Source organism: Sinocyclocheilus grahami, unplaced genomic scaffold (genome assembly GCF_001515645.1).
Source record: "Sinocyclocheilus grahami isolate Dianchi unplaced genomic scaffold, SAMN03320097.WGS_v1.1 scaffold519.1, whole genome shotgun sequence".
NCBI lineage: Eukaryota > Metazoa > Chordata > Actinopteri > Cypriniformes > Cyprinidae > Sinocyclocheilus > Sinocyclocheilus grahami.
Window position 1 is genome coordinate 272413 of NW_015505698.1, and position 18767 is coordinate 291179.

The following is an 18767-nucleotide window of genomic DNA, read 5'->3' on the forward strand; positions in this document are numbered from 1 at the left end:
CAAGCATATCTCTTAATCTTATATTACTCTGTTATTACAAACAATTGATATGCAAAACTGCTCAGTCAGTGGGTTGTCTGAATGACTAATGGAGTAGTTGGTGTTAAGGAAGCCTTGCAAAATGAGGCCAGTTTAGGGCCGTGTCTACCAGACACCAGTCCTACATGTACAGACATTCAACCGAATATGGATGTTAAGCATATCTGTTCAATAACGAACTTATAGCAAGGTCATTGTGGGTCCTTAAATTTAAATTTGAGGACATAAAAAGGCTTAAATGTATTAAATGGTGAAAGAGAAGTCTTCAAGAGGTCTTAAATTGGTGGACGAAAAAAGGTTAAGCCTTTAATTAAATATGAGTGCTGAATGTATCTCTGAAGGGAGCAATGACGATATATTTTTTGTTATCTTACCTCCGAATAACGCCTAATAAGGTAGTCTTTATAAGCACAGTGCAGTTTGGATAGAAGCATTACCAGGGTAATATTTCTGCCATTCCATAAACACCACCTACTGGCAGAAAATTAATTAGCATTTTCAGTCAAAATCTTATAGCAAGGTCATTGTGGGTCCTTAAATTTAAATTTGAGGACATAAAAAGGCTTAAATGTATTAAATGGTGAAAGAGAAGTCTTCAAGAGGTCTTAAATTGGTGGACAAAAAAAGGTTAAGCCTTTAATTAAATATGAGTGCTGAATGTATCTCTGAAGGGAACAATGACGATATATTTTTTGTTATCTTACCTCCGAATAACGCCTAATAAGGTAGTCTTTATAAGCACAGTGCAGTTTGGATAGAAGCATTACCAGGGTAATATTTCTGCCATTCCATAAACACCACCTACTGGCAGAAAATTAATTAGCATTTTCAGTCAGCCCGTCTGCTGGTTTTGTCAAGACCAATTGTTAATTTCAAATGTTAATATTATTTAATGGACCTGAGCGAACATGAACTAACACTGAACAATTGTATTTATATTGACTAATGTTAACAACGGTGAATAAATACTGGAACGAATAAATTGTTCATGCATTTACTAACATTTACAATAAGGTCTCAAGCGTTATAGTCACCACAGATGAGCGACAGGTTATTCATTATAAAGGAAACATTGATGATTTGAAGTCAACAGTAATTGCAAGATTTGTACAGGTGATGAATTTGTTGCAGAGGCTCTGCTTTGATGGCTGTAGTGGCAGTACTTTAGAAGGGATGAATGTAGGGTCTTTGTAATCTTGCTAAACAAGGCCCTTTGCGGAAGTTCTCCCACACAGTGCTAGTTTTCTTCTGAGTCTGTTTTAGCGTGCTAACAGCCAGCCAGCTTAGAGCTTTTTCATTGTGCTTTCAAAACATGTTAACCCTAAATTATGGGCAATTCTGTTATTCTATTATTATGATAACAACTAAAACTACATTGTTAACTTTGTCTTAAATACATCATATTATGTGGAACAGTTAATTTCAAATGTTAATATTATTTAATGGACCTGAGCGAACATGAACTAACACTGAACAATTGTATTTATATTGACTAATGTTAACAACGGTGAATAAATACTGGAACGAATAAATTGTTCATGCATTTACTAATATTTACAATAAGGTCTCAAGCGTTATAGTCACCACAGATGAGCAACAGGTTATTCATTATAAAGGAAACATTGATGATTTGAAGTCAACAGTAATTGTAAGATTTGTACAGGTGATGAATTTGTTGCAGAGGCTCTGCTTTGATGGCTGTAGTGGCAGTACTTTAGAAGGGATGAATGTAGGGTCTTTGTAATCTTGCTAAACAAGGCCCTTTGCGGAAGTTCTCCCACACAGTGCTAGTTTTCTTCTGAGTCTGTTTTAGCGTGCTAACAGCCAGCCAGCTTAGAGCTTTTTCATTGTGCTTTCAAAACATGTTAACCCTAAATTATGGGCAATTCTGTTATTCTATTATTATGATAACAACTAAAACTACATTGTTAACTTTGTCTTAAATACATCATATTATGTGGAACACAATTTTCTTGAGCTTTGGAAACGAGAGTTCGTTGTACTGTGCAAAACATAGTCAGAACTTCCTCACCAGTTCAAAAAAGCATTTATTAAAATGAAACTGTGAAAATGACTTCTCCTGAGCTTTGATGTCAGATACATCAGAATGCATCAACGCGACACCGTCCGCATTTCCATAAATAAACTTGCCAGATGTAATAAAGAAGTAGAGTAGGTGCTATTATTATTATTATTATTATTATTATTATTATTATTATAGGAGTTAAATGTGGTAAAGCCTGTCAAAGTTTAGTTTAGTTTACTATTTATTAATCCCACAAGGAACAATTGCAGCTTGCAAATTCTGTGTTGTTCCTAGACATTCTGCAGCTCCTTCTGAAGATTCCCAGTGTTAAAAAGTTGGGACATCATATTTATCATACTTATTGTATTTTGAACATGATTTCTGGTTATTTTACTCACATCTTAATAGCTGAAGTGCCACATTTCACCGTTAATTGTTTTGTCACTGTATGGTATATGCCCCCTGTCAGTATCTAGATCAGAGATGCCCATACCTTTTAATAAAAAGGGCAAAAAAAAAAACTAAACCGTAAACTGTCCTGGGCTGCGTTTTCGGAAAACTTGAAATCGCATCATATGACCCCTTTAAATCAGACTTTCTGTCCTAACCAGCTGTGATGAGCGACAGGACATTTTGTGGAGGCACTTGGCTTGTACTCCTGTGGCCTGCCAGGAAATCTTATTCATTCGAAATCTGACTCTGCATAACTGTAATTTACACATCAGCTGTGCTCTTATTGGCTGCGATCGAGTCTTGTCATGCCGAGTTTCCGTTTTCATAAAGACAAGCAAATTACTTGATGCTGAAAGCTCAGAAATGTTCATCTCCGAGACAGATGGTGGGATTATTCTAGACAGTCTCCTACGCTCCTTCACATTTCTCCATGTCCATCTTCTAATTATCAAATGCAAATGAAGCAGAAGAGCTTTTGTATAAAGGAGACGTAAGAGTTTACTGTGGTTGAAAGCATGCGGATGCTAACAGACAAAGCGTTCAGCAGCATCATGCATTAGAGCGAAGTGAAAAGCTCCAGGTAAACAGGTTAGTCTGGCTTGAAGGTATGTTAATAGGGTCGTACTTGTTTCCATGGTGATGCTTTGGGTTTGTGTTGCGCTCTTGATTGATTTTCACCCCTGCATTCATTGTGTATGACTCCATCAAGGACTAACGATGCTCTGCTTTTGAGACCGCATGACTGAATAACTGCGACTCAATGACTTGATTTGATTAAAGAACACAATCTAACTGACTTTCAAAATGTTTTGACAACCCAGAAGAAGATCTGTAGCAGCGACAGGCTGACCTTGGTCTGTCGTGCTTTAATAGAATACGGTGTTCAAATACTAAACCTTCAGGCATTTGAGCTGCAGCAGTAACTCAATCCCCATAAAAGCATTATTGTTCCAGACGCCTTTCATTTTCAGCAAATATGAGTTACATTTTCAAGGCTGACAATCATCTGCATAACTCAAGTGCTTTCAGAATAGTGCTTTTGGTTTACCTTCCACTGAGTGTGTTTTCATCCTTGACTGTTTGTTCTGTGAAAGATTTTGAAACCTTTAGAGGATAACTTCAGTTTGACCCTTCACTGAGCTCCGCCTTTACTTTTATTCACCAATCTCACCAATCACAAACCATTGCCAACTGCCCGTATTGTCAGACAAGCTTTTGCTTTGTTCTAATGCATGTCTGTATATCTTATATATTCGAATAGTGTTAAATGTAATTTAAAGGGGTCATATGATGCTGCTAAGAACAACATTATTTTGTGTATTTGGTGTAATGAAATGTGTTTATGCGGTTTAAAGTAAAAAAAAACACATTATTTTCCACATACTGTACATTATTGTTTCTCCTCTATGCCCCGCCTTTTTGAAACGCGTCAATTTTTACAAAGCTCATCGGTCTGAAAAGTGAGGTGTGCTGTGATTGGCCAGCTATCTAGTGCGTTATGATTGGCCGAATACCTCAAGCGTGTGACGGAAATGTTACGCCCCTCACCATACTGTGATGCCCTGTCCGGCCGGAGCGACGAGACAAAAACATTAAAACCCATTACAAACGAGGCATTTGTTGCATCCAGTGGAGAAATAATTACTGATTATAATGACTTATACTGTCTTTTTATGCGTTGCGTTGCATCGCGCCGCATAAACATAAAACTCTGTCTGCATTTGTGATCAGAGAAATGACAAACAACAAGTGCTACTCTACATTGCCCAAAACTCGCGTTTGAATCGTCAGTGGCAAGTTCTTTAAATGAAAACGTACTTACGTGAGTCAGAACTGCCGGCATTTTAGTCTAACGTTACTCTCCCAGGATCAGGAGACAGTCCTCCATAAAATGCGCTGCACACATCTGGATATTTCGGTTAAACTGTTCTGGAACAGTGTTGTAAATACCACTGATTTGTAGTCGTGTCCTCTTTTGGAAGACCAAACAAAGTAGTTTCACTTTCACAATGAAAACACAGCGGCTTAGCGTGCGTGAGTGAGTGAGCTGAAGCGGCGAGGTCGAGAACGGTGCGCCAGGCGATCCAACGAATGAGCGGCAACCACATGTGATGGACCCCGGGCTGATTCCGCTTCGTCCACGGTGAAAGTTGATGTATTCCCTCAGCGACCAGCACAGATCAACTCGAGGCATGACGAAGTGGATATCGTCCTCTTTTGGAAGACCAAACAAAGTAGTTTCACTTTCACAACGAAGCACACAGCGTCTTCACGACATGGCTGCAGCGTCAACAATACTACAGCAAGACTAAAAGTTAACATTTGGGCGGCGTTATGCAAATCTTCCCACATAGTGAGGTAGATATGTGGGGGCGTGTTAGAACGAGCCATTTTAGGTAGGTGTGGCTGACTCTGAACTTTTATAAAGAATATCTCTTTGGATTTGAGACTTTAGTCTTTGCAACTTTACAGATCTTCTTTATACACCAAGAGCTTTTAACACTCCAATGAGAAAGGAAAAATTGAAATCGCATCATATGACCCCTTTAAAAGAAATGCACAAAATTCTGTCAATGTTCCCCTTCAGGTGACCCTTGTCCTATCGACACTGTAAAAAAAATTCCGTAAAATTTATGGTAAAAAAAACGGCAACTGTGGTTGCCGGAATTTTAATGTAAAAAATACGGTAGCTGATATAATGTTAATATACCAACCTATTGAAGTACTGTAATCTCTTTTGTACCTTTGTAATACACTGATAACCACCAAATGCAGGTGGTGATGAGAAAGTCACATGATGAAACAAAGCCCATCACAAGCAGCTTTTAAATAATAACATAAATAGAAAGTGCACAGTGTCATTCACACAAACACTAAACACTATCACGGTAACACACATGACACTGAAATAATGCAATAAACATTAATTTTACAACATTAGGTGTAAAATACAAAACTGATAAGAAAAAACTAAGAAACCGTTATTTCAACAAAAAAACATAAAATTTTACATTTTTAACGCAGGGAATTCTGGGAATGTCAATTTACAGTTATTCACTGTAAATACTGTTATACTGTCTTTTTCACTTCCAAAAACGGTATACTACCGTAAAATTTCATGTAATGTCCAATACAGTTTTTCACAGTATATAGTAGGGGAATTTACCATTAACCATTTAACAGGTTTTTACGGTAGCATTTTTAGTCTTTTACTGTTAAATTCACGGTCATTTTTTACAGTGTAGAGGACTTTTCCCAATCCTTTTCCCCTCTCTTGTGTCCCATCGCTTCTTGTTCTCAATCTTGTCAAAGTAAAGGCAAAAATGGCTAAAAATATAACTTAAAAATCATTTACACGTCGAGTACACATGAAGTGCTTTTTCCCCCCTCAGATCCTTAGAAGCGCATGCTGTGTATTATGTCAGCCCTGATTCCCAGATAATGTTTAACATCAGTAAGGACATTACATTTGCAAATTACTGTTAATAACTGTCATAATATTTATTTAATAACTGTGAATAATTGATAATAGCAGTAGTCTGCCGTGGAAATGACTTCGTGCTCTTCTTGCCGAGAACCTAGTATCAGAGTTGCCACCTTTGGCTTGTTGATGATGTGGCTCGCATATAGACTCTGTAAGCACTTCATCACTTCCTCTTTCATCTTCTCCTCCATGCTGGGTATCTGCAGTGGGGTGAGTGCAGCTATTGGGATTTTTATTTCTGACAGCATTTCTGTATTCCTGCAACTTGTTAGATAGTGACTTTACTGTCTGGGCTCCATGCTCCCAGCTATTGACAGCATTACTGCTCTGTTCAGGGTGAGCGAGTTTTTTTTTCCTCAAAGCGCCCAGTGCAGACCTGGAAATATATGCATATAAACAGTTGAGAAAAAAATAAATAAATTAAAACTGCTGTGGTGTGCCTGCATTTCCAACCCGGTTCCTGACTCCGCTGGAAGATGACATACTCATGGGATTAGATGTTAGTTTTGACAGTCTGCTTACCATTGACAGTGCCACCAAAAGATCACCATTGTCTAACCCTCTTTCCAAAATGGAAAAGAAACCATGTTTATAGAAGATATGGGCAAAATGCAGGAGATTTGGGAAGGATGCAGCCTGTCATCTAACTTGGACAATAAGGAGGTGGACCCATTGCCTATCTCACAGCCCATTCTAATGCCACATTCTGATATTAAAGCTTCTACAGATCGCTGAGCGCTGTAGATCAAGGAGCAATTGCTTATAGAGGCAAACCAGCAGTAAGTAGTTGTGGATGAGAAAAACAGTAGCTATTAAAGCGATTTCAATTTTTCCTTTCTCTTTGGAGTGTTACAAGCTCTTGGTGCATAAAGAAGATCTGTAAAGTTGCAAAGACTAAAGTCTCAAATCCAAAGAGATATTCTTTATAAAAGTTAAGAGTCAACCACACCTACCTAAAACGGCTCGTTCTAACACGCCCCCACATGTCTACATCACTATGTGGGAAGATTTGCATAACGGCGCCCAAATGTTCACGCAAAGAAAGAAGGCGTAACTTTTATTCTCGCTGTAGTATTGTTGCTGCCGCCATGTCGTGAAGGCGCTGTGTGTTTCGTTGTGAAAGCGAAACTACTTTGTTTGGCCTTACAAAATAGGACGATATCTGCTTCGTCATGCCTGGAGCTGATCCCGGCTGGTTGCTGAGGAAATACTACAACTTTGCGCTGTGGATCACAGGATCTGCTTTCACCGTGGACGAAGCGGAGTCCAGCCCGGGGTCGTCACATGTGGTTGCCGCAAGCCTCCTTCGTCGAATCCGCCGGCCGCGCCGTTCTCCCATCCCTTACACCTTAACCCACCCTTAAACCTACCCATACCACCAAACCCGTCCCTAACCTCACCCGTTTACCACCTCAATAGCAGCAAAAGTGTTTGCAATACAATATGAACACAATAAGTACATTGTACTTGTTTTTTGATGTAAGTACATAGTAGTTAAGGCCACTTAATATAAAGTGGGACCGAAAAGCTTAACTAAATAGCAGCGCTAATAAGTGAGGGGCGTGGTGGCTTTGGCTATCGGCGCGCCAGTCAATCACTTGTGCATCACTTGCTCACCAATGGATCCTCTGCAGTGAATGGGTGCCATCAGAATGTATCTAAATCTATACATGTGTATGTATATATGGGGTTGCTGGTGCTGAGGTTGAGGTGGTATGGACTAGTCCATCCACTGTTCCTTAGGCATCGGAGTGGAGCAGTAGGGCATACTCTTACCGAGGTACTGTTCACTTAACTTGAAAGCAGACTTAATGGCTGGAATACAAAGCGTTTGTAAGTCAGTGTAATTTGTTTGGGGGGGGGGGGGGGGGGGTGTACTAGAATAGTTCTGTTTAGTTCCTGTTTTGATTAAACCCCTCCTTCCCAAATACAAAATATGCTCTGATTGGTTAGCTGGCCCAGAGTGTTGATTGGTAAACCACTTAGAGCGTATTTCAGAAATGTCACGCCCCTTACCATAACCGCAAGTTTCATCTGCTCAGCTGTAAATATTAAAAATGGCATCAGTTTTGCCATATTTTGCCATTTGAGCCCTATTCAGACCCTAAAAATAATAACGAACAAAAGGATCATGCAGATTCTTTTCAAGGGTTTTGGAACCTGGGTGTAATTAAGAGTGTCACTTCAGTAAGGCAACGCTACTAAAGCAGCTCTTCTTTGTCATCTCTAGCACAGCTCAACCAGGCCTCGCTCATAGGCGGAGATTAAAGGTGGGGTAAGCGAGTTTTAAAAAACGCTTTTGCAAACTGATTTGGGCCGACTAGCAAAACAAACTTGTAGCCAATCAGCAGTAAGGGGCGTGTCTACTCATGATGTGGACGAGAGAGAGTTCAGTGCACAGGACGGACATTAGCCGAGCAGAGCGACAGAAAGGTAGAGATGGCGGATAAAAAACAAAAGAGGAAAAGGTCTGCGGAACAAAAGAAGGCTTAAGGCAAGAAGTAGGACCCGTGTAAATATCGGATCAGCTTTCCAGCGCTGGAGAGAACTTGAGCGGAAGGCCTGCGCAAAAGTTGCTTTGTTTCTTCTCAATAGGTGGGTAACACCGTGTCTGTGCCGCAACAAAGCGACCGTTGAAAATAATTAGAAATTTGTGTCAATACGTCATGACCCCACTTTTAGGTAAATGAGTGACACTGTGACTTCACAATATCCAGAAGAAAAGGCACTGTAGTCCAAACGAGCCGTTTTGTAGTTCTTGAAAAGTGTTGTTTTTTTTAAGAGAATATTTTCCTTTGGAGTGGACTTTGTGCTTTGTAACCTTGCATATATTTTTCATGCTCAAACAATAACATTAAACACTAACTAAAATAAAACCCCTTTCGTTTTTGTCTAGAGTACAAGAAAAGCTGCCTTGTCAAGGCAAGGGTAGGCTTAGAAACGAAACTAACAGCTGCTGTCAGGCAAAATAATCACCTTCTCCCGTTCTGCGTCAAGACAAGATCTGAGGTGTTTGAATGTGGAATGCAAGCACACCGATGGGCTAAAATGTAAAACATGCTGAAATCCTTGATCCGAAAGCGTCAACACCCTTGCACATCTTTTGCTCACGATTAATGCCTCACCTCCCAAAACACAGCTAATGCAGATCAATTGGATCCAGTTCTGTGGTCTTTGGGTTCGATGGCAGGCAAAGCCATGGATTTGGAGAGTCCAGTCCTCTTATCTGTATCAGGCAGGACTAGGCTGTGCCAGCTCCTCCTGGTCAGGTGTTGGGATCAGCAGTTCAGGAGGCATTATTGCAGGGGTAGCCAACCCTGTACCTGGAGACTACCATCCTACAGAGTTCAGCCCCAACCCTGCTCCAACACATCTGAGCTAATCAAGGTGTTCAGGATTACTTGAAAACAACATGCAGGTCTGATGTTTCAAACTGAAATATGCAGGAGAGTGGCTCTCCAGGAGCAGCGTTGGCTACCCCTGTGTTAGAGCAGTAGTTCACAACTACATTTCTGGATCCATCCCAACATGTCTCCCTAATCAAACACACCTGATTCCAAGAGCTGAAATGGGTCTGTCAGACAAAGAAGACGTGCAAAATGTGCATTGTTGGGATGGCTCCGAGAACGTGGTTGGGAACCACTGCATTAGAAGGTGTATTTCCAGCTGGTGAAACAACAGCACTTTCAATTTATCACATCCCATTTTAGACTTGTGTTAAAATACCTGCTGTTACTCATACTCTGAATCTCAAATGTACTTTGGGAAGTGGAACTGAAACTAGAACTGCACGATTAATCGAAATTAAACTGGAATTGCATTTCGACAAAGGCAGCGCAGCTTGTCAGTGAAGCACAGTTCTGTGATCAGTAGTAAATCTCCACCTGAAGGCCAGAGGTCGCTCTTGCGTTGAAACTTCAAATATGCATTATAAGGTAATGCGCGTCGTTCTAGGAAATCCCATATAGCGGTATCTGAATAAACAGAAGATTGAACTTCATTCAATGCATGAAAATAGCCACGGAAGCTGACATGGCGTTAAACACACAAAAAAAAGCAATATCAATATCTGAGTTCTTCAAGCCTTCTCATGTATTTTCTTTATAATAAAGTACAATTATAATGCAATGCTAATCGACATACCCTATTATCCACCTGAAGGCCAGAGGGCGTTCTTGCGTTGAAACTTCAAATATGCATTATAAGGTAATGCGCGTCGTTCTAGGAAATCCCATATAGCGGTATCTGAATAAACAGAAGATTGAACTTCATTCAATGCATGAAAATAGCCACGGAAGCTGACATGGCGTTAAACACACAAAAAAAAAGCAATATCAATATCTGAGTTCTTCAAGCCTTCTCATGTATTTTCTTTATAATAAAGTACAATTATAATGCAATGCTAATCGACATACCCTATTTTACCCAGCACTGGGTTGTATTTAACCCAGCATTTTTTAGAGTGTAGCCTTTATCACTGTGTAGAATATCATGAAATAATATGTTACGTTCCTCATTTTGTGTAAGAAGCCGTCTCACAGAAGGATTTTATTTCAAACACTCGTCTGATGTTATGAAAGGAGTTTGGAGTCAAAACATGTTATTAAATGTTGTCTTTTGGACAAGAGGTTCATAAATGCTTCTCATGTTTGGAAAGATGTTTGACGCGTGTTGATCATTTACTACTCAAGCATTTACTACTGATCATAGAGCCATACCTCACTGACAAGCTGTGCATAACAGCTTTCGCGATTTCATAATCGCACTAAACAGAACGATTAAATCGCAATTTCATTTTGATTTCGATTAATTGTGCACCTCTAACTGAAACTCTGGTCTGCCATGGCATAATCCACAATCTCTCAGTTAAAGACCCCTATTTACATCTCCCCATCCAGCTTCATTATCAGTTTCCCTTTTGGATTACCTTTGGCTTCAGGGCTGTTTACAAGGTGCGTGCTGTCAGCTCTCACTTCCCTGCAGCGTCAAGGCGAATCCCATGCTTCCGTTCCCAGCTGTTGACAGACAATGTGTGACGCCTCCGTAACTCATGTCACAAAGCTGGGTTTTATGCTCAATCGTGACCAGTGCCATTCTTTTGCAGACTATCAAGTATATCTCTTTCAGTTAGACTAACAGCATGTCAGCTTCTCTCACCACTGTCACAGCACAATGTATTTGACGCACAATAGCTCAGGTGCTGCCAATCAAACTTGTCCAATATATCACACTGTTAAGTCCTGGAGGCGTTTTAGCCACAGCACCACCTGTGGTCAGACTGGGCATGTTACATCAACACCCCTTGCAGTTTTGCCTGACTGGTAGAGGCCTGTCAATCAAGACACAGAGCGCCATTAGTAAGAGTGACAGGTTGGAAGTCTATGTTGATTAAACCCCGTTTGCATAATACAGCTTCACCTGGTCTTTAAAACTTGGTTTCTCCATTTGAGCCATTGACTGAGGGGGAGAGTAAATTACTTTCTTTTTTATTATTTTCTTTTTGTATTGGCCATTGCCAATAAAATTGCAATATGTGTTGGTGAAATGCATACTGCCTGTAGTGGGTTCCAGGGAACCTGCAAGTGCATGCGACTGCATCCTGCTGCTTTACTGACAATCTCGTTGAGGCAATATTGTAAACGGGCCAACTGTTTTGTCAACATTTGAATCTTGAATCAGCATTTAAAACTTAAATGCTCTTTCTGTTTTGTTGTGGAGCATTAAACCGTTATGCTGCCTCAGAAGCATGTCCGAAATCAATTTTGTGAGGTGCCTTCATGCGCAAACGCTGCCTGCGAAGTCATTGCTGGATAAGGCAGCGAGGCAACAAGTCAGCTGCCTAGGTTTTCGGATGCAGCCATTGATTGGCTGTAATTGACAGCAATTAAACAATATCAAGGCTATAATGTAGTCAGTAGTGCCCTCTGGTGGTTTGGAGCCAAAGAAATAGAATGCTGGTTAAAAGAGTATTCCAAAGTCAGTATACAACACAAAACAATAAACTTAAAATATCTGTAAAAGTTATATGAACAGCGTAGTAGCTCAAAACTTAACTTTTATCAAAAGAATTAATGTAAGGTCCTTAATAAAATGACACTTCACATTTCTGCTTTTAAATGCTCCAAAAATTAGCCCGTGAATAAACTGGAGACTTCAGAACTAATGGTCGATGAAAAGACTTCGGAAGAAATCGTGATGTGCATACAGAGTATATGTGTGTGATACGTCAGCATGTCACAAGGTGACAAATTTGATAGGTTGCCCGCAGGAATAAAGCCACAGAGGCATTTCTGCTCAGCTGTGCCTTCTGGCGCTCTTTCACCAGTCATAGAAACACAGTTACGTGCATAACCTGCGTTATCATTGTAATCGCTGCCAAATGAGGCTTTTTCATTCAACTGTGATAAGCTTTTGAAATTACTGGAAGTGAACAACGGCAAATAAAAGATGTGCTGCAATGTTTGTTCCAGACCTGCGTGTGGTTTTGCTTGAAACAATAAAGTGAAAGAGGCCATTCTTTTTTGTGAACATAGTCACTGTTAAAGGGAATTGTTAGGTAGAGTATGCAACAGAATAAAACTTCACTTACTCTTAGGAATAATTCACCCAAAAATGAAAATCTGCTGAAAATGTATTCACCCTCGGGCCATTACCATTTAATTCCATCACTTGCTCACCAATGGATCCTCTGCAGTGAATGGGTGCCGTCAGAATGAAGTCCAAACAGCTGATAAAAACGTCACAGGTAATCCACACCACTCCAGCCCATCAATTAACTTCTTGTGAAGCCAAAAGTTACGTGAAACAAAATTCAAATTTAAACCATCACATCTTGAGTCCATAATCCATAATAACACTCCCTCCCAAAAGTCCGTCCCCTGTTGCCTCTCTCATTAAAATTGGGTTTGTAAACAATGCTTGATCTGCATATTTCTCCCCAATTCAGACGAGAGAACATCAAGTGTTATTATGGATTTATGGACTCGTATTTGAACTGGAAGCAATTGTTTGAAGTCACTTTAGTTTATTACAAACGTGCAACTTTTCTCTTTATAAGACATTAATGATGGACTAGAGTCATATGGATACCTTGTGGATTATTGTGATGTTTTTATCAGCTGTTTGAACTCTCATTCTGATGGCACCCATTCACTGCAGAGGATCCACTGGTGAACAAGAGATGGATTGATACATTTCTCTCTAATTTTGTTCCAATAAAGAAACAAGGTCATCTATATCTGGGATGGCCTGAGGGTGAAATGTTCAAAATTTCAGACATATACTATAAAGTGCCTTTAGTGAATTTTAAGCCCCGTCCACACGGAGACGCGTTTAGCTGTATACGCATAAATTTTGTATCATATAGGCGTTTCGTCCAGACAAATCCGGCATTTTGGGAGAGTGAAACATATTTTTTTAAACCGGGTCCCAGAGTGGATCAATCTGAAAATGACGCCCTTGCGTTTTCGTGTGGACAGCGAATCCGTATATTTTCTGAAACGATGACGTCATCAGCCCACGTCTCGCCGCTAGTCAGACACCGCTACGTCACGTAACCGCAACCAAAACATGAACAAACACTGAACGATTGTCTTTTTGTTAACTAACATTGACACAGATTAATATATGTATTGTTCCTTGTTTGTTTGTATACGCGTATATGCGTATATTTTTAGTGTATCTCTGTGGCAGAATTACAGCGCCACATACTGGTCTGGCATGTATACTACATCGTTTTGTGTCGGTTTCATGGTTTCGTGTGGACGCAGGTATTTCTTGAGACGAGGGGGAAAAAAAGATCGGATAGGGAAAGCTCTGGCTTCGTGTGGACGTAGCCTTAATTTCAAATGAAAATTTGCTGAACAGACTATATTTTATATATATTATAAGGTCTTGAATTTTGTATCAACAATTCAGCTTTCAGTATCAGAATGAAGTTGTTTTCAGGCCATTTAGAATGTAATATTCAATAAGTTGCTGTTCTTGTGAGAAGTTGCTGGTTCTCCTGAGATGATGCTCTTACAGTTACTACGCACTAGTGTTTGTATCCTCTCCTCATCATTAGTGTTGCCGCTGGTAAACAGCTTTGATTATTGCAGAGACCAATACGGTGGAAAGTGAGAGGGTTGTTTGGATACTCTGACCCATAACAACCGTACTTTCATCCCCAATCTTACACTGAGCCTTTTAGAGGTACAACGTCCCACCATGTAACGGTCCTGCTGGCTTAAATCCTGTTTCCTGGCAACGCGTCTGTTACGTTGCCTCATTTTTGTCTTCCCACACTTTGGTTTCTCCAGATTTGATTCATCGCATCCAGAATGTTGACATGAATGAATAATGAATGTCCTCATGGTCACATGCCACATATCAGTGTTGTGAAGGACATTGTTTTGTTTGATCTCTTTTTATTTAACTTGTTTTTCTTTTTCTTTTCTTTTCTTTTACAGTTCTTATAATAAGCTTACGTTATAATAAGCTTACTAAGTCCAGATTCCAGAATGTGCTGTATTCCCTCATTTTCTAATTAATCTAAATTAATTTCTAACTAATTTAGGTCACACAAAAAATGTATTATTGTTGTTATTGTTTTAAGTATTCTTAGATGAGTTGAACAAACACCTGGATTTTAAAAAAAAAGTAAAATCTTGTTGCATCCTTACAACCTCACTTGTAAGTAGCTTTGGATAGAAGCGTCTGCTATAAATGAATGACTGTAATTCAAATGTAAATGTATTCGTTAATGCAAATGAGTGCTGGAAGTTGTGTTAAAGCCAAAACAATCCTGATGACCGGTCTTTGTGTATGGAAGAGCTATTTATCTAAGTTTAATAACAACTGTTACAAATTTATTCTCAAAGAGGATTATAATGACAGAATGTAAGGGATTATTGAGTAGTTGGAGGACAGTTATTTCACAAAACAGCTTGTAGAGAAAATGAAATATTTAGTGCTTTAAATGTATAGTATGTAGCTAATAACGACAGAATTCAGTTTTCGTTGCAGGGCTCTGCTAAACAGTCGACTGATTCAAACGTACAACTATAGAGTCATTTTGAGCAGTTCATTGAAAGTAGTGGCTCATAAGAATAAGAGTCAAACTACAGTGTTGGCACTGTTAATTTGTTGAGTACGCGCTCATGACAGAACTGCTGCTTTACTGTGATCAGACCTCCATACTTTAACTGCTTTACATCTCGTTTACATCACAGACAAATGTTTGCTGATTGGTCTAGATGCGCGAAACCACTTGTGGTAGCTCACCAGGTTTACACCAAATGACTAAAATCTAGAAAGATGAACGGAAAATATTGTAGTGGAACAGTGAAAAGGACAAATATTGAAGACAGGACTACATTGCTCACCATAACATATATTTCCATCAGCAATTCTATGGCTCTGTTCCAAAACCTAGAGAGCTGCCTACATAGACTGCATCTTAAAGGCATAGTTCAGCCAAAAATGTAAATTCTGTCATCAGTTACCAATCCTCATGTTGTTTCAAATGAACTCGAGGCGTAGAGGGACAGAAATCTCTCAGATTTCTGTAAAAATATCTTCATTTTTACTTACTACAGTAGAATTCGTAAGTGAACACTCGTAGGTGAACACTCCTCTGATGCCTTACACCTGTCATACGAAATGTGTATGTATATATATATATATATATATATATATATATACAGGGATTGAAATTAACTTTTTCACTCACCAGCCAATTTGGCTACTAGATTTTTAAGTTACCGGCCTACCGGCCCTTCTACTAGCCAAAAAAAAAAAGACAGAAATAAACCAACAGTCTGAGGCCGTCTACACTGGGCGTGACAAAGCGACCGTTGCAAATCATATTGTGTCAGTACTAGGGTTGTGCCCTATTGACAAAAAATAATATCTCAATATTTTCTGGAATTTTATCGATAAAGATAATTAGACGATATTTTGCTGAGTGTGTTATTGTGCTGATACCTTAAGGACTACCGTAGCCTGCAGTTACAAATGCATAAGTAATGTTTTGATATTTTAAACATAAAATGTCGAATACTGATATTTGAAATTATTCAAAAAATGAAAAGATACTTTAAATGTGAAATTAAAACCGCCAGTAGGTGGCAACAAGTCACTGTTAAGTGAGTCATTGCCACCGAACCGAATCATTTAAACGGTTGATTCATTCAGGAACGAAACACCGTCATGTTGCTCAGAGACACAAAACAGTGCTGTGTTTGGAATGTTTTTTGTTGGTGAAATAGCGCATAAATAGCACAAAAACAGCCAATAGGTGTCTAAAACGTAAGTCTCTTGATATTAACTTACTGTTTATTGAACTGTTGTATAAAATCAATATCACATTTGTAACCATGCTGATTTTTTTAAAATAAAAAACGGCACTCGTCGTGTGATAATGATTAACTATATGAATTGATATAAATGTATAAATTTTCTGCCCCCTTATTTTGAATTATGTGATCATTGTTAATGCATATTAATAGACTGAATCATGCAGTGAAAGAGCGCACTATAAATGCGCACTCACACTAAAGCCAGTGTTGGCCTAACCAGACTTCATCACGTCGCGTATGCACGCCTCTGTAGGTGTGTCGACAAAAGATTTTTTAAAAAGTTGTTTTTTTTTCTTTTCTTTATTGTTATGTATCATATTTGATACATCAGGCTTTCATGGCTTATATAGTGTGATTTAGTGAGAATATGGAGCTCATACTCAGAAGAAAAACACCTCAGTTTTATGAAGAGGAAAAACGTATATATGTATGCAATGCAAAACAATGGCACTGAGATGATTGAGATGATGAACAAATAAAATCATGTTTCTAAAAATGATGCATGGATTATCAAGTAAACACAAGATGCTTCATTAAGATCTTTAAAGTATAACTATCAATCGGATGACAGAAGGCATGTAGTATATTGTGTGCAACAGGATTTTCATCAGTTTTGATCAGGTTAAGGATGATCCAGTAGGGTTAAGACAGTACATAGGCAACTCAGTAGGTTTGGGAATAGAGACAATTTCGCCAAGATACGGTATAAATGCTGATGCATGAAGTCACTCTTTTGGGTCTCATTGTTTTTTAGGGCACCCTACAAATTGGTGATGCGTTACTGTTGATAATATGTAGCATTCATTTTTTCTTTATAGCTAATAAAGGAGTATATTATTTTTCTCCTGCATTGTGTCATAAAGTGATTTGTCTCTGTGTTTTTGGCGTCCCTGTAGAAATATAAGCCGGGCAGATGTGATGACATTCTGAAGTGGAAGCCGCCCAGCCACAACTCGGTCGATTTCAGACTCAAGATCACCAAAGTCGGCGGGGAGGGGTGAGTCATCGTCGCCATGGCAACTGCATTCACTACGCTCAAATCAATGCTAAACATCAGAACGCATCCGTACAAACTTCCCACAACTCACACGGAGACCAGTGTTAATGCTGACAGCACATTTTGATTTAGTTTTAGTCATAGTCTTTTGACTAAAATTACATTTAGTTTTTGTCATATTTTAGTCATCTGAATTTTTTTTTGTTTTAGTCGACTAAATATCATCCGACTAAATCTACAGTAAATGTAGTCGGCTAAAGTCTAATGGGTTTAGTTACAGTGCATTTATTAAGCATTTCTCTCAAATTTCCAAACTCATTATATAGGTTTGATATTAAGGTTTTATCATGATTTAACTGCAGTGACACACAACATGCCTTTATGTTAAAATTAAATAAAACCGCTTCTCATAAAGAACAAATACATGGTCTTCTTTTTAATGAAATACCAATGGTTATATCGGCTGATTATGCATTCTTCATAGCAACTTGTTTACCATATTCTTCATTCTTTCAAGCAAACATATTTATTTCTATAAATAAATTTAGATTAATCTTTAGGGCTACTAAAGTTTTTCAGTCAAGAGCAGTGCGTGATTTTCTGTCTTTCTGTTGTTGCTTGATTAACATCAATGACTCGGACAATAGCAACTAAATTAGGCTGCTGTCCCTTTAAAACATGACATTCTGAAGTGGAAGCCGCCCAGCCACAACTCGGTCGATTTCAGACTCAAGATCACCAAAGTCGGCGGGGAGGGGTGAGTCATCGTCGCCATGGCAACTGCATTCACTACGCTCAAATCAATGCTAAACATCAGAACGCATCCGTACAAACTTCCCACAACTCACACGGAGACCAGTGTTAATGCTGACAGCACATTTTTATTTAGTTTTAGTCATAGTCTTTTGACTAAAATTACATTTAGTTTTTGTCATATTTTAGTCATTTTTTTAGTTTTAGTCGACTAAATATCATCCGACTAAATCTACAGTAAATGTAGTCGGCTAAAGTCTAATGGGTTTAGTTACAGTGCATTTATTAAGCATTTCTCTCAAATTTCCAAACTCATTATATAGGTTTGATATTAAGGTTTTATCATGATTTAACTGCAGTGACACACAACATGCCTTTATGTTAAAATTAAATAAAACCGCTTCTCATAAAGAACAAATACATGGTCTTCTTTTTAATGAAATACCAATGGTTATATCGGCTGATTATGCATTCTTCATAGCAACTTGTTTACCATATTCTTCATTCTTTCAAGCAAACATATTTATTTCTATAAATAAATTTAGATTAATCTTTAGGGCTACTAAAGTTTTTCAGTCAAGAGCAGTGCGTGATTTTCTGTCTTTCTGTTGTTGCTTGATTAACATCAATGACTCGGACAATAGCAACTAAATTAGGCTGCTGTCCCTTTAAAAC

At 38.8% G+C, this 18767-nt stretch overlaps 1 protein-coding gene across 2 annotated transcripts in view; it reads left to right on the top strand.

Moving 5' to 3' along the window:
• Window positions 1-18767, top strand: part of rngtt (RNA guanylyltransferase and 5'-phosphatase) — a 132771-nt gene that overhangs the window by 92864 nt on the left and 21140 nt on the right. Inside the window, exons 13-14 of one of the 2 annotated variants that reach the window (XM_016237587.1) lie at window positions 17239-17260; window positions 18018-18096. In XM_016237587.1, the coding sequence (XP_016093073.1) occupies window positions 17239-17260; window positions 18018-18096 (101 nt within the window). Of the gene's footprint in view, window positions 1-17238; window positions 17340-18017; window positions 18097-18767 lie in introns of both variants that reach the window. The other variant, XM_016237588.1, reaches the window with a different exon arrangement.